The sequence below is a fragment of the Gossypium hirsutum genome, chromosome D05 (assembly GCF_007990345.1).
Source record: "Gossypium hirsutum isolate 1008001.06 chromosome D05, Gossypium_hirsutum_v2.1, whole genome shotgun sequence".
NCBI classification, from domain to species: Eukaryota; Viridiplantae; Streptophyta; class Magnoliopsida; order Malvales; family Malvaceae; genus Gossypium; species Gossypium hirsutum.
The window spans coordinates 31122503-31144783 of NC_053441.1; the positions used below are offsets into that span (position 1 = coordinate 31122503).

General features: G+C 34.7%; 2 protein-coding genes and 1 pseudogene across 2 annotated transcripts; all 3 read right to left on the bottom strand.

The window, feature by feature from the left end:
- Window positions 1–220: 220 nt before the first annotated feature.
- On the bottom strand, window positions 221–926 carry LOC107904172 (dirigent protein 4). Its single transcript, XM_016830445.2, has one exon. It carries the CDS (start codon window positions 851–853, stop codon window positions 323–325), a length of 531 nt encoding a protein of 176 aa, XP_016685934.1. The 5' UTR covers window positions 854–926; the 3' UTR covers window positions 221–322.
- Window positions 927–6962: 6036 nt separating this feature from the next.
- LOC107902456 (dirigent protein 4-like) lies at window positions 6963–7482 on the bottom strand. Its single transcript, XM_016828634.2, has one exon. It carries the CDS (start codon window positions 7458–7460, stop codon window positions 6963–6965), a length of 498 nt encoding a protein of 165 aa, XP_016684123.2. The 5' UTR covers window positions 7461–7482.
- A 1175-nt stretch (window positions 7483–8657) lies between these two features.
- Window positions 8658–15119, bottom strand: LOC107904171 (uncharacterized; annotated as a pseudogene).
- Between the last annotated feature and the right edge of the window lie 7162 nt (window positions 15120–22281).

Here is a 22281-nt window from a genome sequence, read left to right on the forward strand (position 1 = left end):
TACTTTATTAATCTCCCAGAAAACTTGTTTGCTTCCTAGTAACATTTGACTTGATATTTGTTTCGTGGTCAATAAACAACTCTCCCAATTTTTGCATAAACCAACCTTTATTAGAGATAAAGAGAACAGATATGTATCATTTTTCTAGCTAAAGATATAATGTTTATTTCAAATATGAAGATAAAGTACAATAATCAAGTATGACAAATTTAAATTCTGATAAGATCAACATATGTATTTCTCGTACTTTTATTATAATGAAGAGGAGTAGAATCATACGAGTTTTTCACAATCTAAAAGAACGGAGTCTGTAAATAACATCTTAGTAATGAACTACAGTAATGTTAAATTCCATAATGACATTGGTGGCATTTATAATGATAGGGTTAAATAGAGCAACCCCTGTTGCCATCATGAACTTTCCTCTTCCTCCGGCCACCGCAAGCCCAGGTTCTCCTCTTGAAAATACGCTTATTGAGCTGCCATTAAACCTACCGGTATTAAATCCAAAATCTATGTATTGTGTGCTTGACGCATTCATTCTGGATAGGAGCGCAATACCCTGAACATTTCCAATCACCTTCGAGTCAGGCTCAGTACCAGTCCTGAGGGGATCATTAAAGGCAACTAGGGAGGCAAATGGCACTGATGAATTATTATCGTTGCTTGTGATGTTAGCTTGGGCTACCTGGACTGCTGTAATGCCCGCAGTTTCGTGCATAAAGAAGTGAAGATTGGTGACCTTAACTGGCCTGGGATGATATGGTCGGGTCTTCGAGTAGTATTGGCTCTGCACTGCTACTTGGGAGAGGCAGATGATCAGAATCCAAGTCAACATCAATGTTCCTCTCATTGTCTCTGCTTTACTATAATTTCTGGAGGCGAAATGTATGAAAGTCCGTCGAGTTGTTGCTTCATTTTTATTAACAAAACACAAACTTTATACTCAGAAAACCCACAGACATGAAAATAATTAATTGTGCAAAATATTTTAAATCCCTGCTTGATTTCTCCGGTATCATTATTAAAAAGAAATGAAATCTTGATTGGAACGATCCACGTTGTAAATACCATTGATAATTTCTCCACCCATAATTAGCATGATCAACGTCGTAAACACCATAAATAAAATGATCTACTTACTGTAGATTAATTTTAGATTGGAAGTTTTATCTTCAGTGTCTGCAATAAAATCACCTTATTTTTCAAAAGAAATTCATTGTTGTTCATAATAATTGAAATTCCATTAATACTTCCTTCTCATCTACTTAAATTTTTGTATAAAGTCGATCCAATATTCGTGTGAGTTAATGTGTTGGTTTTATAAATTAATTTAACATCGTCTTCTGCTAACAAAAGCTTGTTTGAGAAGAAGAAGAAGAAGAAGAAGAATAAAGCAATAAATAAAGACAAGATATAATAAATCAGTTGATGAAAGACGAAGGAAACCACAACCCAAAATCACATCATAAGCATACAAAACAGAACTCACATCTTAATAATAAAAATTACTCAGAATATTTTTTATTCAATTCACATGTTGTCACTAAAAAATTAAAAAAATAATAAAAAATTATTATTTTATTAAGGGAAGAGATCCACCTACACCGGTCTAAAACATAAATAGTTTTACACTATTCCATAACTTTAAATATGATTAATATTTTAACAATTCAACTGTTAAAATTTAAGGGTGACTTAATTCTTTTTATTTATGTTTTTGTTACAAATGACAATTGAGACCCTATAAATAGAGGGATTGTATAACCTTATGGTATCCCAAGTAAAAGTTGAATTATTCTTTCACTTTTGTGCTTACTTTTCCCTCTTATTCTTACTATAATTCTCTTAGTTTTTATAATATTTTGTCAGCAAGATCTTACTCAGAGTGATAGTTTCTTTTATTGATAATCAAATATAGTTTCTTTTATTGATAATCAAATTTATCCTTCAAGATTTCCAAGATCTTAGACGGCATGATGCAATGTTTTACAGAAACTTTTTTTTAATGTTTTGTGTCTTATTATTTTTTAATTAGCTAATTGATGATTAGTTATAAATTATTTTGATTAATTTGTTTTATTTTTATGTTCTTAAGAATGGTTAAAGATTTGATATTAGTATGAATTTTGATTCAGTGTTGTTGATGTTGGGGTTTATTAGTATATATGAGTTATTTTGAAATGAAAATTTTCAATTATCTGTACAAAATCGGGAAATAAGATTTGGTTTCAAAGTTTACTATCAATGAATTTTGATTGGATTCAAAGTCTACTAACATAGTTTAATTTGCTTATTTCTTGATAAAATCATCAAGACTTAACGTCGAACAAGTAATACATCAACTTAGTTGGATCTCCATTTTTAAACTCTTAGCATCTTAAAATATTAAATCAACTTGATAACTGTTTAAATATTTGAGATTACCTTTGTTTACACCATTTTTTGCAAAAACGGGGTTGACTTGGATTTTGAAAATGAAAACAAAAATGGGAGTCGCCACCAATCCTTTTTGATAAGGTGTGATCGGGTCACCTCGAAAAGTGGGTGTTTTTAATAAACGATTTAATTTTATTAAAACAACGATTTTGGTCCTCGATATTCAAAAAAAAAAGGGGTCTGGGAGTCAGTTACGTACGAAGAAGGATTGGCACCCTCGTAACGCCCAAAATTGGTACCTAGTTGATTAATTAGCGTCTCTAGTGTCGAAGATTGGAAACTTTGAAAAAACAATTTTTTTTAAATACGATTCTTAAAAACTCGAATAACAAGGATTGAGATTTATGAGGATATTCGGCTATTTGGTCGAACGAAAAATCGAAACCTAACACGTTAGGGTACGTTTTCTCGAATTTCCAAACACAAAATATTGCTTTACTTTGAAATTTTAAAAGGATATTTGGCTATTTGGTCTAACGAGAACTCAAAACCCAGCATGTTAGGACACGTTTCCTCGAATTTCTAAACGCAAAATATCGCCTTACTTTGAAATTTTAAAAGGATATTTAGCTATTTGGTCGAACAAGAACTCGAAACCCAGCACATTAGGGCACGTTTCCTCGAATTTCCAAACGCAAAATATTGCCTTACTTTGAAATTTTAAAAGGATATTTGGCTATAATTTGGTCGAACGAGAGAAATCGAAACCCAGCACGTTAGGGCACATTTTCTCGAATTTCTAAACGCAAAATATTGCCTTATTTTAAAACTCTTCTTTCTTTTGAATAGGGGGTGAAAGCCGGTGGAATTTCTAAGAATAATACACGTGTAGTTTATTAGATTATGCTTTAAAAGAAATTGTTTAAAAAATTTGAAAGGATCATATGTGGCTAATAACGATATTGCAATATACATTTGAAATAATAATGAAATAATATGCATAAAAAAATACATGTAGCATTGATGCTAACAAATCACAATATCTACATGCATGAATAAAAATAATGATGCGAATGACAATATTACAATAATAATAAAACAACAACAATAACCATAATAATGAATCTAAATTTTGAAAGTACTAAAAATGGCAAATAAATAAATAATGAAATGAGATAGTAATAATAATGGCAAGAATAAAATACACAAACCAATGTATAAAAAATGAATAATAAATAAAATAATAAATAATGTAAGTTGACCAAAAATTGAAAATAAATAAGTAAGTAATATTAAATGAAATATTAAATAAAATTGATTTTTTTTTAAAAATAAAATAAAAAAATAAAAAATTCTGAGGTTCAATAGGCCGAGGATCAAATTGAAATCGAGCCAAAAATTCGAGGCCAAATTTGCAAATAAGTAAAAAAAGGGTGGTTTGAGGCTGAAATATAGCGTGCTTAAGACATGAGGGACCAATTGGGCAATATTCCCCATCCTAATGCGCATCGTTTCAGCGCGGACCAAAATGAAACATGCAGAAAATTTGTGGGGCCAAAATGTAAAATAAACAAAGGCCAGATTGCAATATACCGAAGAAGCGGAGGGACTGAACATGCAATTAGCCCCTCCCAACAAAACACGTGGATCCTCAGCGCCACTGGGTCGGGTCGCGGGTCGAACGAAAAACGGTGTCGTTTTGGCCATTGATATTAAGGCCCAAAATGGCGCCGTATTTACCACATATAAATATAAAAAATACACAAAAAAATCTCATTTTTCATTTTAAACAAAAAAACAGAGTCTTTCAGACTCTCTCAAAAAATTTTACCCTCATCCGTCTATTAGGGTTATCCGGCCTCCCGACGCGCCGCTATCGTGGCCAATGGCCGATGGCGAAAGAGAAGGGGTTCTTGACCCTTGTTTCGCGGCGTACGCAAGTCAGGCTTCGACTGGAGGGAACGAAGAGCCTTGCACCCCTTTTTAGACACGATTCCGACGACGGTGAAAGGACCTCCGTCGACGGAGCTACGGAGCGATACAGGTCTCTTTCTAAGCTCCTTTTCCTTTTCTTTTTTAATAGTTTTCTTTTAGAACAGATTTGTAGAAAATAAATGAATAAAATAAAAAGAATAAATGAATAGATCGAAAGGAAAAAGAAATGAAGCCTCAACCTTTGTTTTCTTTTTACTTTTTTTTTTATTTCTAACGTGCATAAAAAAAATACAAGTCGCAGATAAGGGCCTTTATAGCCGAATTACAAACTCTTTAATGATTATTTTTGTCGTTTTGCGATTTGTTTTGTTGTTTTTGTTTCTGCTGTTGCGTGTGGCTTTCTCTTGCAAGTGGCAGACGCATGGATAGCCAGTGATAGGTGAATGGCGGCAATGGCGTGTGACTCGAAGGTGACGTGCGGGGAGGCCACGCGCAGGCTGGAGGGCGACGGCTGCATGTGGCTAGGGTTTTGATTTGGCTAAAATTGTTTTAGGCTTAGTTGGACTGTTAGGTTTGGGTTTTCGGGCTATTTGGGCCAATTGTAAAATGGATGTATTGCTTTGGACTATTTTATTTATTTTGATTTTGGGTGTTGGGTCTTATTGGGCCCCGGGCTAAATTGGTCTACTACAATCTTCTTTTTTAAGTTTTGATTGCAAGGGTTACTTATTATTTTAAGCATATTATTTGTTCAAGAAAATGAGTATTGATTGATGTATTTGCGTCACTATAGTAGATTCTGTAATTAAAACTAAGAGGCGAAGTCAAAAAAATTTTTTAGGGGGACAAAATTAAATTATACATTTTTTCGATAGTAAAAAATGTAATTTCACTATTTTAATAACCTATATCTTTATAATTTTAAAAGATTAAGTCAAATTTTTATCATTTTAGGGGGTCAAAGTATAATTTTATCATTACTAATTTAAAATTTTATAAATTATAAAAGATCCTAAATGAAAATTTTTCTATTTTAAAGGAGACCGGGGCCACTACCAGCGCCCTAGCTCCACCCCTATTAAAAAATATATTTGACGAAAACATATTTAGCATGTGTTCTTTTGTTGTTGTTAGAATAAATACTTGTGTTGGTAAATGAATGCGTTTATGATTATTTAGATTTGATTTTTTAAAAAAAATATATTACATTCCTATGATGTCTCTCTTTAATTTGGTTAAAGAATTAAAAAAATAGAAGTAAAATTTTATTAAACAGCAATAACAGGATAATTCACCATGAGTAGAAGTCAATGCTCCAAAAGCCGATACGAAATAGATGATATGAGTGACTAAAGACACTTAACACACTTCACCATAAGAGCCCAACACACCCAAACAACAGTATGATGACAGCACAAATAAAAATATAGCCACAATACAGAGCCACATAAAATGAATCAAAAGCAACGCACCAAGAGAGTCAAAACAGACATAACTTTTGTCCACAACCATGGTTAAAAGGCTAGGCAAAAACATGGATTATAGTCTAGAATTTTAAGCTTTAATTGTTTTTATTTTTAATTCTTCAATTATTTACTTAAAAACAAGAATTACTATATTAATTTAGTTAATGGTATTTCTATGGATTTTTTTGCATTAATCAATTTTTGTTTAATAGGAAGCGGTTTAATTTTGTAAATACCTTATATTTTTCTGACTATGCATCATTGAGATACTTGTTATTTTTGTAGAGTTATTAAAGGTAATTCATATATTTTATATTATTTCATTTGTTAATTATTTAGATAAATGACATGAGCAATTATAAATGGAAAAGTTTTCTAAGTAATTGTAAAATGCACTAGTGCTTAAACTAGTGCCAACCGGTAGTAGCATTAACTACTCAAAAAAATTGTCATGTTTGAGTTGGCAAATCTTGGCAACAAATTACTTAAAGTTGTGATCTCTTTAGTTATTTGGGATATCTACCAGCCCATTCTGGATATCCAAAATTCACTTAGCAAGAGATCTTGATGATTTATTTGGATTGGATCTAAGCAATCATCATCCCTGAATTCACAGATCGGATCAAATCAAGCTATAGAAGGAAGTATATTCAGATTATTCAAGCTTGATCCTATGCTATTTTTTAGAGATACTATTTGTGTTGTTTTTTTGCTTGCACACAACAGTATCGTATGGCGGTATCTAACAAAATCACTCTTTTCTCATCCTAACTTTATTTATCCCGTCAGTAATTTTCCCTCCAGAACACACATATATTACTCAAACATTTCGCACGATTTATCGTTATACATACATCACGCCAGTTAACCAAATACTTACGGTCTACCATTAAACAATCAACACACAATTGGCAAGTTCACATGGTATTGTACACATACACAACCTTAGGCAATCTCTGTACATAGACAACGTGATACATGCAAGTCATAAGATATCATTCATCATCCAGAAGGCATGGTACAGAGACTCACCTTGCTTCCTTCACTTTGATAGCTTAGCTCATCCAAACATCAAATTCTCCTTTGTCCTGGCAGCTAAGCATGACAGTCATTATCGGTTAATCAAATAGTGGTCATCCCTTAAAACTCAAAATCTTAAATTAAATAGAAGCTTTGAGATTCTTACTCTACTTCTTTCTTCAATCCATAAGTACAGAGAGATAAAATCTTAAATGCCATCATGAATTCTCCTCTTCCTCCGACCACCGCAAACCCAGGTTCTCCCCTTGAAAATACGCTTATTGAGCTGCCATTAGACCTACCGGTATTAAATCCAAAATCTATGTATTGTGTGCTTGATGCATTCATTCTGGATAGGAGCGCAATACCCTGAATATTTCCAATCACCTTCGAGTCGGGCTCAGAACCAGTCCTGAGGGGATCAGTAAAGGCAACTAGGGAGGCAAATGGCACTGATGAATTATTATCGTTGCTAGTGATGTTAGCTTGGGCTACCTGGACTGCTGTAATGCCCGCAGTTTCGTGCATAAAGAAGTGAAGATTGGTGACCTTAACTGGCCTGGGATGATATGGTCGGGTCTTCGAGTAGTATTGGCTCTGCACTGCTACTTGGGAGAGGCAGATGATCAGAATCCAAGTCAACGTCAATGTTCCTCTCATTTTCTCTGCTTTACTATAGTTTCTGGGGGCGAAATGTAGATGAAAGTCGGTAGAGTTGTTGCTTCATTTTTATTAACAAAACACAAACTTTATACTCAGAAGACCCACAGACATGAAAATAATTAATTGTGCAGAACATGTTAAGTCCCTGCTTGATTTCTCCGGTAGTATTATTAAAAAGAAATGAAATCTTAATTAGAACGATCCACGTTGTAAATACCATTGAGTTTCTCCACTCCATAATTAGAATGATGAACGTCGTAAACACCATTCTGTCCATAAATAAAATGATCCACTTGATGTCCATAATTAATTTGATGTTCTGGGCTTGAAATTGAAAATAATTGTAAGTTAATTTGTGACACCAACTCAATTAACAACATTATTAATATTAGAAATCATATCATAAGAGTATTCGTTTAGAAACCATAAATTTAGAATACAAATGTATGTTTAAAAATAACATATAATCAATAATAAAATTTACAATTTAGAACTAATTAATAATAACACATGAAATATGTATGCTATTAAAATCAAAATTTAGATTAATTTGTTTATCATGACATTGTCATCAATTTTGAATCGATATCGAATTAACTTATGACATCATATACATATTTTAATTAATTCTTGTTAAAATAAAAAGACTAAAATCATTATAATGATGTTTACATATAAGATTTATATATATATATATATAAAAAAGATTACAGCAGATGACAGAGCCTGATTATTACTTAATAATATTGGGAGATGTCCATTTTTATTATGTGTGGAAAAGGCTAAATCATTATTGAACAGTATGTCATTTTCATCATTCTTTTCACAATGTATTATCTATAATATTATATTTCCAATTTAACTCAATAGAAGTAGATAAAGGCTTCTAAGTAAAGAGTTTGAATTATTTTTAGAAAAAAAATCAAACAATTAAAATAGTGCTCTTTTTCCTATTAATTTAAAAAATTTATTAATTGGCTTCATTTTAAAATTACTTATAATATTTATAAATATAATTATTTCCAAATGTTAAAATACCCAAATTTGTTAACTCAAATATCATATAAAAATAAAATCGATAATAAATTTAGATATCCAAGTAGGCAGTTTTGGACATTTGATTTATTGGCAAAAATGTAAGTAGAGGGTTAATATCAACTCCTAATCCACAGTTTCCATCGTCATAAATCCAAGTAACACAAACGGGAAGAAAAAAATTTCTATCTACGACATTTTATTTATGCATGAATGAAGAATCAAAGATGCCAATTGTTGTTCCAACTATACACGGATTATGCACTGTGTAGCGTTCCCCCCAACAACTGATCATTCTACAAATTGTGGCATTTTTATCTCACATTCGCTCTTTTAGACCTATTGCAGGACAATACTGTTCAACTCCTATTTTGTTCTTTCATCTCTTTACAATATTGAGTATGCACGGATTACCTCGACAATAGGTGCTCGACATAACGGGCATTTCCCCCCACCACGAACCAACTCATTTGCACATTTTAAACAAGTGCACATGTGTCCACATCTGCAACCGGTTTTTTAATGTCAAAAACTTCAGTTGCAATGTCTAATTAAAGCATTAATGGAGTTTCCAATCAAAGGTTTCACAGATGATATTTGACCATGGAAAGATTTAGAGAAGTTAAGAAGGTAAACCTGTACAAAAGCGAATCAATATGGCTATCACAACAAACACAACAAGTCCCTTTCCTCACATGACCCCAATTTGACCCATCATTTGATGCTTCTGCACTTGAACCTGGAATGCGACAGAAACAATTAAAACCACCTCAAGAAATCCCAAACAGTGCTTTGCAGGTAAGAAATGTTGGAAAGTTTTACGAACCTTTTTCACCAGCTGAACGATTCAAAGCTGCAGAGACTTCCTGCCTGACGGATCGCTGCAACTCCAACTGCATATCCATGCAGGCTTCCAACATCCTCTGCATGTGGTTCATCCCCTGCTGGAGTCTCACCATATCAGCTCTTAGATCATTAATCATCTCCCATTCCTGCTCAAAATAAGCAGCCTCATAAATAACTGAAGAGATGCAGAGTAACAAAATGTACTGTACAAATAAGACATCTGGGCCTATTTCCAGAGAATATTCAACTTCTATTCAACTAGCGATGACTGTACAAAAGCTGAAGCAAATCTATGTTACTGAGGTGTGAGTGTACAATATAGGCATGTGCGCGGCACAGGCATGTTCAAATTTTCTAAGATTTTCCATATATTTGAAGGGTCCTTCAAGGTTCATATAACCATACTCGTGTCTGAAAATGTACCAACATTGCTACTTCAAGAAAATAGAATAGTTGGACGCTTGGAGCATAGAGAAAATGAAACCCAGCAGTCACACAAGGAGTTGTCTATAAATTTGATTATTATCACTATAATTTCACCATTAGGAAAACAAAAATGACAACAGACAAACACAATCAGGGAGGAAAACATAACCCCTAATACATAATTCAATCAGTTACTTATCCAACAGAATATCTCTCAGAAGGGATAATTCCACAAATAAACTTACGTTAAGTATGAAAATCAGATTTCCTAGAGCTAATCTCTATATGTTAAAATTATTCCAATTTCCAAGAGAAAAATACAATGAAGAGAATGGAAACGATAAGATTCATTAGTTAAGGAATAAGCAGTTGCAAGACTAAGAATGATGGCTTACAAGGTCCGATCTATGCATGCTGTGCCTAGACCAGCTAGTGTGATGTAAAGTCTGCTGCCACAATGGCTGTGGGGGTGGCACTGGAGGAGAAGGTAGCACAAGTGAAGGCCTGTTACTAGCATCATTCTGATTATCATTTGTTTCATCCCTCTGCTGCTCTTGATAACGCTCTGGTGAGGCTGGAGTTGGCAAGTTTCTGTGCAGATCCCAATCAATGGGTGAACGGCCTTGTCTTTCCACATAAGATTGTATTAATTGGTCTAGACTTTCCCGGAAACCACTTCGAAGAAGATTAGAGACACTCCTCCTACAAATTAAATAAGATCCATCAATAAGTCATATTTTACTTTAAGTGTAAAAACACAGCCATGTGATCAAATACCTGCTCAGAAGTTCTCTAAGTTCCATACTGTACACATTATCATCTACAGGTGGATGAAATCTACTGAACCTTCCAACTGGGGTTGCACGACGTGCCCTTGGAGGATCAGAAGGCCCTTCTGACCAATTTTCAACAGCTTCGCGAGAGCCATCCTCATGCCAAACTCTCTGGGCTTCCTGAGAATCACTTTCTTCTCCATTTACATTTCCAGGAATATCTTGGCTATAATAACTATATGAACTTTCTTGCAAATTTGTATCCATTTCTTCTGCATTTCCCTCTCTCCATTCATTAAACTGAGCATATCTTGACTGTTGCCAGCTTTCTCTCTCATTATTGGTTGTTGGTTCCCGCCAATTCCCACCTTGGGTAGCATTTTCTTGCCAACTTATGCTCTCAACGGCTAGCATGTTGCTAACAGTATTTCCTGTTTGATTAGGCAACCGTCCAAAGTGACTTCCCAAACTCCTAGGTTGCATATCCTCATTGTTTTCACGTTGGACATCTTGTGACATATTTGTTTGGGAAATTTCATCTCTAGAATCATTGAAGACATTGCTAGTCATGGGTTCAGAATCGCTGTTTGCTTGACCACGTACAATTGCTTCTGATCTGTTCCGGAACTCTTCCCTGAATGAGAAAAATAATTGCCTTTTATGGAAATCAATGGAAAACTTGGAGCTGGGCATTGCAGAGAATTGTGCAACCTATAATCTAGATACAGGTAGATGGACTCTGCACTTGTGATCCATTTCTTCTTTTCGTAAAAAACCATAAATACCATATATCTCTCATTGTTTCTCAGAAAATGAAAAATAGAACTAAGTTGTTCTGGTTTTCCACGACCAGGAGAAGGTTAAAAATCAATCAAATAACCAGACTAGAACAATAAACAAAATATTATAACTGTATGGATGTAGCTGCATAGTATATCAACAGAAAGTAACAAGATTGTCAATCCTTAACACCAAACTCCAAGTACTACAGCAATGCATCTTGTTCTATGCATCATTTGCCAAAATTCCTCAGCCCATAAGATCATTGTTTCACAAACATTAACCATTTTAGAACATTGTTTCACAAACATTAACCATTTTAGAACTATCACCGAAATTTTTGAACAAGAGTGAAACATTCTCCAAAGAATTCGTAATCGAAGAATGAAAGAAGTTTCCTACCTCAAACCAGATACAGTGTGCCATTGTCTTAATTGATTTAATTCACTCACTGCCACTGAAGTTGGTCTCTCCTCTTCAACAAGTCTTTCATGCAAGAACCTACCTCTGAGTAGTGACTGCAAAATTAAGATAAGAGTGCTGCTAGTTTAGCATGGCAACATGTGAAAACAAAAGGATTTTCATAGAGCAAAACCATATATATATATATATTAACATCAATCATCAAGACATGTGATCACACAACAGTCCAGAAGTCATTTATAAAAGCTAATTCCATCATCGGCATACTTTTAATATTTTACTTTCATAAAAAATTAAAACGTTTTCTTAAAACATACGAATGATGTTACTTTCAGTCTTAACCATTATATAGCAAGTATTATCCTTCTACAAAGAAAGAAAAGGTTAACCTCCTCTAGTTTCCAGCCTAGCATGAATATGTGAGAAAGAGGGATGAATGGTGAAAAACTTAGGTAACAAAAACGTCTTTAAGGATTTACTAAAAAAATAGAAGCCAACCAAGAGCATCATTGAAATTAATGACAAGCGACTAAAATTCTAAAAATTCAATATGATAAATGACGATGGCACAAGATTAGTTAGCTATTACACACCATTCAAACGGATCTAACCAATACTCAAGTTTCTAGCTTCTCAAGGAACAGCACTGCAGAAAAGTACAGAACAGAGCCACCTATTGATATTGAATATTTTTCATTCCAGTAAGAAAGCTAGACTCATGATTTCTCTGTTTCATATTTTTTCCTTTGGCTAATTTGTTGATTGGTGAAAGAACCACAAACCTATTAAGAAAATCAAATCAATTTACAAAGATCCCAGTAAAGCAAACAGATCGAACTCTCTGAGAAACTAAACTAGAAATCGAGTCCATCCAATTTTCGAACCAATTAAACAGGCTTGTTTCCTAGAAGTTCCTGGTAAAATGGCTCTTGACTTAAAAGCTGAACATCCTTAGTCCCTTATAATTAAATTAGGTTAATACCACATGGGCTACAATACATATAGGATATAAAAGTCAAAACCTAGACTCAAACCATGGAACTAACATCCATGAATGGAGTGGAAAACTTGTAGTCCTATTTCAAGCAAATTTACGAAATGCGCAAATCAGGAGAAAGCATATAATGTACACTACATTAGTGCAAAACCAAATAGCACAACATTAGTAGACACTTAAGATATGAAGATTTAATTTAAGCCAATTTAAGATGCATCATATTTGAGACATTTTTTGCGAAATTAGCAAAGTTAAAAAGATAAAGACATACAGACCATAGCTGAATATAATTCACTGAAAAAAAGAAAATCATTGTATCCAGCCTTTACAAACAAAAGGCAGCTATAACCATGACTCTCTTAGAGTTGTGCAAACTTAACAATCTTCTGATATGTATGTTTTTATTGCAATAGGAATTTTAGTTTTATTTATTATATCAGGTTTTATTAAGAGTTTTAGTTTTACTTATTTTCTCTTTTATATTAGGTTTTTATTTCCTTCATAAACTCGAGGTTAGGAATTCTATTAGAACTCTTTTCTTTGTTATTAAGAGTCTATAAAAGGCTAGATAAGCAATTATTCTATCAAAAAAGAAACGTTATTTTGAGAGGGGTTCAGTCAAATACAAATCTGCCTTTTGAGTAAGCATAGGTCAAAGTAAGAATTCTTTGTTGTCTAGACCTGTGACTAGATCCTACCCCAAGGCACATAACATCTTCATGACAGCTAACTCACATGAATGCTGTTACGATGAGCAAAATCTGATACAGCACGGTGCTCCAATAAACCCTGAAGTTCTCTCTGTCTTTCTCTTTCAGTCCTCACAAGTAAGTCAATTACTGCTTGTCTTCCACGCAACCTCAGCAAGTCTCTCTGAATGTGCTCTGGTTGGCCTTCATCTTGATCATTAACTGAGCCATCAGGAACTCGGTCAACTTGCGCACCGCTTATAGCTGCCTGATCTTCCCTATGTCCCCAATGAACTCCTCGCTGTTGACTTGACATTTGTACCCACTCCCGGACAATTCTAACTCGCTCACGCTCCGTTTCACCAAGCCATTCAGCTCTACGGTTGCCAGCCCTTTGGGTAACACTGGATGAATGATCACTAATCCCACTCTCCATCCATCCCCGAACTATCTGTCTCACCCTCTCCCTCTCAACTTCACCAAGATCAGGAGACTGCTCCCTACTAGACCCATTATTATCCCATGATCATTCTGCAACACACCTTGATCGTTCAACCAAGTTCCATACTCATTCTCACTCTCAGTAACATCCCCAACGCTCCCATGATTATCACTCCCGTGGCTCTCATTCAAAGTCATACTAGACATTGTCCTATTATCATCAGCATTCCTTTGCTGCCTCAACCTTTCCCTAACCCTCTCCCATGCCCTATCCAACAAATGCTCATCCTCCAACTCCCTCCACATTTGCAAAATGGCAGAAGCCTGAGTGCTGGGCCTGTCAACATTCCCACATTGTCCTCTAGAAGTAGGCGACTCTGACTCTCTCAAGAAAGAGGAATCAAGCATCGAAACAGTATGTAAACCAGCTAAAGCCATCAGCTCGGACTCCCTATTCCTCCTCTCCATTGTAGTTATCATTTCCTGAGCCTGCCTAGCAGCCCACCTACTCAAAATCCTAGATTGCCGCCTTCTTGTGGCGGATGACTCGGCTAAGTCATCACCTTCAATATCAGACCTTCCCCTCCTCCTAACAAGTTGATCAGCCTCATCATCCTCATCATCAGGATTTCTACTAGAACTGCATGATGCAAATGACATACAATCATCTAAATGCCCCCTCATTAATTCTTCCAAACCCCTTTCGAATTCAGCTCTGGCATCACTTGGGGGTTTCAGGTTTTTGTAGTAAAGGTTGAAAATCTGTCATTTTTGTCCCTAATGCAGATAACCCATTTGCCTCCTAATAATGAACCTAAGATCACAACTTTGAAATAAATATGCCAAAAATTACAAAATCAACCTCTAAATCAGCTCACAAAATTCATTATATATATATAGATATAAACTATCCTATGCCCTACAATTGGAAACAACAGAACTCCAGCTAATTTCTTCACCAGATAACAATTCCAAATTCAAAAACATTATACAAAAGAATCCAAAAAAAGAAGATCAAAAGAAACGGGAAAAAAGGAGGAAATTTTGATTGAAACTCGTTGAAAGTGAAAGAAAATTCCAGGTGAAAGAGACGTGCCTGTGAATTTTGACGACAAGAATGTGAGGAGAAAGAGAAAAAGAAAAAGAAAAAGAAAAAAACTAGCTTTCTATTGGTCTTTATGGAGCACTGAAGTTTATTTTTCTCAAAATGAAAATAGGAAACAGAAACAGAAATTCTGATTGTCAAAAAAAGAAAGGAGAAAAGGAGAAATTCAAAGAAGATAGCGGCCCCAATTTCCAAAGGAGTGACACGTAATCAAAACTTTTAGCTTTTGATATTTCATTTATTTTTAAGACTTGTCACTCTTTTATAATTAATGTAAATTATTAAAATTTAATGGATTTTATTTCAGATAATTAAAACAGCATATATTTCAGCATTACAAGTTTGATAAGGAGGGTTTTTAACATGTTTTATTCACCTTTAATTAACAATTTTTAATAGCATGCTAGATAAGGGTTAAAGTAAATCAGGCTTTGCTTCTGTTCTTTTAAATGTTTATTGTTGGTTGTCCACAACAATCACAACCTACATTCACCAGTATTGAATCATGTCTGATAATTAAAGCCTGTAATTAGTGAGATCTTATATTTAATAATCAATAATGGAGTGTTCGATTATATCTGGGATGGATTTAATTATATCTTCCAAAAAGCTTGCCTTAAATCAGTTAATGAAAAAGTTTGGATGGTAACCTCCTAAACTAAAGTCAATGGCACACAAACTGTGAAACCAGATCAAAAGTATTGCATCCATAGGAATTTAGAACAATCTAAGCTCCAGATGTTTGAAACAGTAGTATAGATTTTTATTATATTATATTTAAAAAATTGAAAATTGATAGGTACTCAAGTTCATGAGCATGCTAAAAACAATTGAAGAAATTGAAGGTTCAACTTGATGTGCTTTTCTTGAAGAAATTGTCTTCTTTTTCATAAACCAAGAGTTTTATTGAATTAAAACTAATATGATACATAGGAGTGCCAATAAACAAAACACTAGGATTGACATGATTTCCAACTCTAGCTAAAGCATCAGCACAGCGATTTCCCTTCCGAAAGGTATGCCGGAGACAATTACTTGGTAATTGCATCAACAAAATGAGAGGTCCAAGTAAAACATTATCAATATATGAATGATTTAGAAGATCAATATAACCTGGGCATCAAGTTCAACAATAACATTAGTAATATTCGTTCTTTGCGCTAGTAAAAGGCCATCACGAAGAGCCCAGAGTTCAGCCATAATGTTGGGAGTTTTTCCAAGTTAACGATGACATCCAACAATCTAATGACCATTATGATCTCATATAATAGCTCTTAAACCTATAAGACCTGGATTACTCATGGAGGAGCCATCACAATTAGGGGGTAGTCCACATTATTTGAAGAGAGGAAGGATAGCCTAGAAATTTAGATCCATGAGAAAGAGAAAAATATTCCATAGCAAAAGAAATACTTTGTATTTGATATCATCTCCATTCAATAGGAATGTCCAAGATGATTGCATTTCTAGCAATCCAAATGCTATGGAGGAAGAAGGTGAATAAAGTAGGCCAATGGATGTAGTGGTTGGGGAAGATCGATTTCAAAGTCAAATTCTTTTTAAACCAAACTAGAAAAGGAAGTAAAGCAAGGCTCGCCACTTAAGGGGGAAAGGGAAGAGGCTTCAAATATGAGAGGTGAAAGAACAATGTTTAAGAAGGTGTTCAATAGTTTCAGGGTGATTGTTGCAAAAGGGACAGTTAATGGTAATGTTTATACCTTTAGGAGGAAGAAAAAAATGAGCAACTGCCCAGATGAAGAAAGAAACCTTCGAAGGAAGTTTAAGTCTTCAAATCCACATCCAATCCCCTGAAACATGTTAGGGAGGGTTTATAAGGTTTGAAGCAATATGATAAGTCGATTAGAAAGAAAAAAAAAACATTCGAGGAGGCATTCTAACACAAGGTATAAAGACCATCAGAAAAGATGGATAATGAATGTGCAAGAATATTGTACCAAAAGAAATTAGGGATTTCAAACAACAAAGAACACGGACTGAATTGGAAATCTTTGACTAAGAAGTTCTCTTCACGTGGCATAAAGGGGCCATGAATAAGAAAGCGGATAGAACCTAATTTTGTATAATCATCATGCGAAAAAAAAAACCTCGACAATTATCTTCAATGATCCACTAGATACCTGTAACACACTATACTTGATCCAGTCGTCGAGTCCGAGTATCCAATGCCACAATTGACCTGAGTAACTTAACAGGAATTTTAACTTAAATTATTTACTACTTAAATATCGCCATGATTTCTTCATTCTTGACATCATATTTTCCTTAACCTTTTAATTTATCAATGGGTTTCCAAAACTTAGCTACAATTAAAGATTCTACAAATTCTAAGCTATTACAATCAATCTGCCTTAATTTGTCATGTACGTAGTTATATATATATGAACATACTTACTGTGACTTGAAATTTGCAACTTGTTAGAAACTCAATTAATTAAACCCCGAGGTGTAGCCTCTAAGGATGACCTTCTATATGCATGATATGACTCACTAGCCATCCACGAGAGCTTGGTGGTATTTGGCTTGGTCCCTCCACACAAGTCTTGCGTTACCCCTTGACCTTACATTCAAGATAAAACACGTGTAAGTTTAGAGAAATTAGTGAGAATCTTCTAATATAATTTATTCGGATGGCTTTAAAGTTAAGAATTTAATAGTAAATGCACACAATATAACTCATTATATATCATAGGGGATCTCGTAATTTAAACAATCACTACACCAAAACAGGTTTTTAGCGGCGTTTTTTTAGGCCTTTAGCGGCGCTTTTTAACGCCACTAAAGGTATTTGCGGCGCTTTCTCAAGCGCCGCAAAAAAGGCCGCTAACGAAAACGTCGCAAACGTTTGCAGCGTTTACAAACAAAAACGCCGCTAAAGAACATGTTCTTCATGTTCTTTAGCGGCATGTTTTTTAGCGGCGTTTTTCCTTAAGTGCCGCTAAAGAACATGTTCTTTAGCGGCGTTTTTTTACAAATGCCGCTAAAGAACATATTCTTTAGTGGCGCTTTTATACAAAAACGCCACTATTTTGTGATTTTTTTATATTAAATTTTTCATTTTTTCGGCCCTCCTGTAGCAACAATTCAAAAGCAACAATTCAAAAGCAACCAATAGCAATAAATTTATATAATATTTCAACATAAGGGAATAAAATAATATTAATATCAATAAATAAAAGTGAATTCATATTATTTTTGCAAAAAATGTTAAATGTTAAAATGATAAAAATATTTATGTCATACACTATGAAGGCGGAAGTTGCGACTTAAACATCTTCATCATAATCTGAAGCTGCTGCTGAAGTTCGTCGTACTTTTTGCTCTGCTCCGCTTCTCTCGCTGCAGCCTCCGCTTCCCTCGCTGCAGCCGCTGCTTCCCTCGCTTCCGCCTCTGCTTTAAGTTGTAGCTGGAGTTCCTCATATTTCCTTTGAACCTCAATTGTAGTCGCTTGCATCTGAGCCATCTGGTCTTTTAACCTCTGAACTTCAGCTTGAGCCTGACTCCCCGAAGCCATGTATTGGTGGGAGCTGGATCCAAAATACTGGGTTGGGCTAACAAAAGATCCTTGAAATCGAACCCGACCATACCTTTCAGGACCCAAAACTTCAGTAATAATCCGGTTATCAATATCTTCAAGATGAACCGAACTATCACTAGAAGCAATCGCTTCGTACTCCGCCTTTTTATCCTTTAGTTTTTCCTAATAAATATATCACATATTTAGGAACGCAATATTATATATTGAAAAACATATGCAACATAACAATAGTCGCATTACAAGCAATGAATTAAACCATTAGAAAATAAACATTAAAAATAACTAAAATAAGTCAAATCGTATTAAGTAAACGTACCATTATTTCAGCAGCTTCAAGAGTCATGGGAGATCCATCTTTCTTCCTATGTGTAATTTCAAAAAGTTGAAGGCGTCCAAATTTTTGACCAGACGACCGTTCCTACAATATAGTAGTATAAATATTATTTAATAGAAAGTTATATATATTCGACAATATTAATAAATTTAAAAATACCTCCGCCTCAGCTACACATGCGAAACTTCTCGACCCGGCTGTGTGGGTGAATTTTTGTTTCTGCCTGCTGCTTATTCCAACTTGTTCACGATCCTACGTTATGAAATTTTTTAGTACGTAAATAGAAAATACTATAAACCAAAATAATTACAATAGTTTAGAAGTACGTCATACCTCGCCTTTATTCGAATGCCAAAATCTAACCGCATCTTCCCATTGGTACCTCAACATACCCGGCGGGACATTTTGCAATTTCTCATCGAGGGTTGTTTTTGTCTTATAATAATTTTTCTTCAAAGTACTTTTGTTGTCTCTCCATCCTTTTCCCAATGCCTTCTTTACATAAGCATCCGAGACCTCTAAAGCAAACCTCGCCTACAAAAAACAAAAAACACAAGTTAATCAAGTAAATATAAATGAAACTATTTCCCAAGCATTATAGATGACATTAACATTTTGTTACCTTAATATTATCGAGGGCTTGGTTTTTGTTGCTATCGGGCATTTGATGCCATGACTCGTAGTTTATAGGCAACATATTCGAATTTCGTGCTAAAATGCCCATGTATCCAGCTAAAAGTCGAGCTTCTGATCCAACAGGCTGACCAAAACTGTTTCGTCCAACTTTGACACGCTCGACTGGATCTAACTCGTACAACTCTCTAAGTAGCGTACGTCCTCGACCTCTGCGCGTCCCACCATTTTCAGCTACAAATGGTATATTATAATGTAAGAATTTGAAAAATAAATCAACTATAACAGAAACACGCATGTAAATTAAATGTAAAATTACTTTGAACTTCTGTAGAATCCTCAGCTATAATCGGAACATTTGAAGATCCAACTGCTGTCTGTTGTTCAGTACTGTTTGTTTCTGTCGAGTTTGGATCATTTTGAACAATGCTTCCCCTTAGAATTTTTCTTCTAGGCATTTTATCTACAATACACATAAAATAGTTAATAACTTAATAACTATTTACAACAATAACAGCACATATAAAACAGTTGAAATATATAATAAGACGAAGATTTAAATTATGATATTACATATAATTAAACAATCGTAAAATCTTACTACATCATCATTCGTAAATATCTTCATCGGTATCCTGACGAACCCATCCAAATTGTGCACTAGTACTAGGGATATTATCGTTTAAGTTTTGTTTTGGAAAGGGCAAAGTTACTGATCTATCGTCGATGTTATCTCTACTTCCACTGCCCATGTCAAACAAGTCTCTAGGGATGTTACGGAGTACAACGTACCAACCCTGATCAGTTGGATCTTTTGAGTAAAAAACTTGTTTGACTTGAGATGAGAATACATACAGGTCATCTATCAGTTGTTGTCCGGTGTGAATCAATCGGTCAAAGTTCACCATTGTAAAACCAAATTGATCTTGCTTAATTCCACGAGCTGTATTAACATCGGCCCAATCACCACGAAATAAGACAACTTTCCATTTGCCGTAGTAATCCAACTCAATTATGTCAGTAAGTTGTCCGAAATATTCCACATTTCCCTCGACAGGATTATTGTCCCTAGCACTAGCATAACTTGTAATTGCATAATTGACAACTATTCCACAATTTTGCGTTCTCCTCAACCTCTCACGATATTTTGTATGAAATCTGAATTCGTTGATGAGGAACGCACTATATCTTTTAACCACTCGATTTGGACCTTGGGAGAGCCATTTAACATCGTCGTTTACGTTATTCCCACTCCAAACCTATTGAATGGAAAGTAAACTGAGTAATTCATTTGTTATGAGAAAACATTATTATTTGTAAGCGGAAGCTCAAACTACATACCGTTTGGCTTAACCATTCATAAAAGATTTTGTAAACAACTTATTGATATCTCGATGTTGTGTTCTTCGGGAGCGCAAACGAGATCTCAATATTTGTTTGTACTCACTGTGTTAAAAAAATGTGATCTTTGTTAGAAGATAAACAGTTATTAGTTTGATAAATATTTATCAAATTTGTAGAACTTAATTCCGTAAAGGTTCCAATAATTCGTGGTGAAACAGAACATATCGATGTGCTTGTACCCACGATAAATGATCTAATTCTGCAATTTCAACTTTTCCGATTGGTTCTCCAAAACTTTGGAACAAATAAGTATCGGATAAGTTATGGTCTGTGAGTCCAGCATTCCTATTTGGTATGTTTAACCTTGTTTCAACATCTTTCAAATATCTTGAGCAAAAGGTCATACATTCTTCTGCCAAGTAGCCTTCAGCAATCGATCCTTCTGGATATCGCTTGTTGCGGCAGTAAGACTTTAATTTGGATAGAAACCTAAACACAATATACAACATTTCTTAATTATTGAAACTAAAGGCATAGAGGTGAATGAAGGAAAACTTTAAAATTTTTAATTAACACCTTTCTATGGGATACATCCATCGATAGAAAACGGGTCCGCCAAGAATTGCTTCGTGCGAGAGATGGATTATCAAGTGAACCATAATGGTGAAGAAGGAAAGTGGGAAGATTTTCTCCATGTTGCATAAAGTCAAAGCGGCTCGATCCTGTACCTTCTGAAGTTCTTGAACGTCCAAAACTTTGCCACAAATGGCTTTCATTATGTTGGATAGTTCAATTATACAAGATGTCACCTTCTTGGACATACAACATCGTAGAGCCACTGGCAGTAAATCTTGCATCAAGATGTGATAGTCATGTGATTTTAGCGAATATAATCTTCGATCTTTAACACTAACACATCGAGATATATTTGATGCATACGCATCTGGAACCTTTATATCCTTCAACACCGTGCAGAACAATTCTTTTTTCATCTTCGACATTGAAAAAATAGAAGGCGGCAACCGATATTTCCCATTCGGAAGTGGATTGGGATGAAGATCAGGTCGGATTCCCATTTGGACTAAATCAAGTCGACTCTGAAGATTGTCTTTTTATTTTCCGTCGACATTCAAAACTGTACCCACAATGTTCTCGCAGACATTTTTCTCAATGTGCATAACATCAAGATTGTGTCGTAAAAGGTGATGCTCCCAATAAGGTAACTAAAAAAAATACTTCTTTTTTTCCACAACTCCGCCTCATTAGGATCGTCCTCTTCATCAGAGTCATCATCAGCTTCATCATTGGATCTTCTATTTCTTTGCGTGTTTGGCGGTTGGTTCATCTTCCCATAAATGAAATTCATATCTTCCAACATGAACAAGATTTCAGAGCCACTGGTCTGCGAAGGAGCTTCTCTGAACTCTTCAGTACCG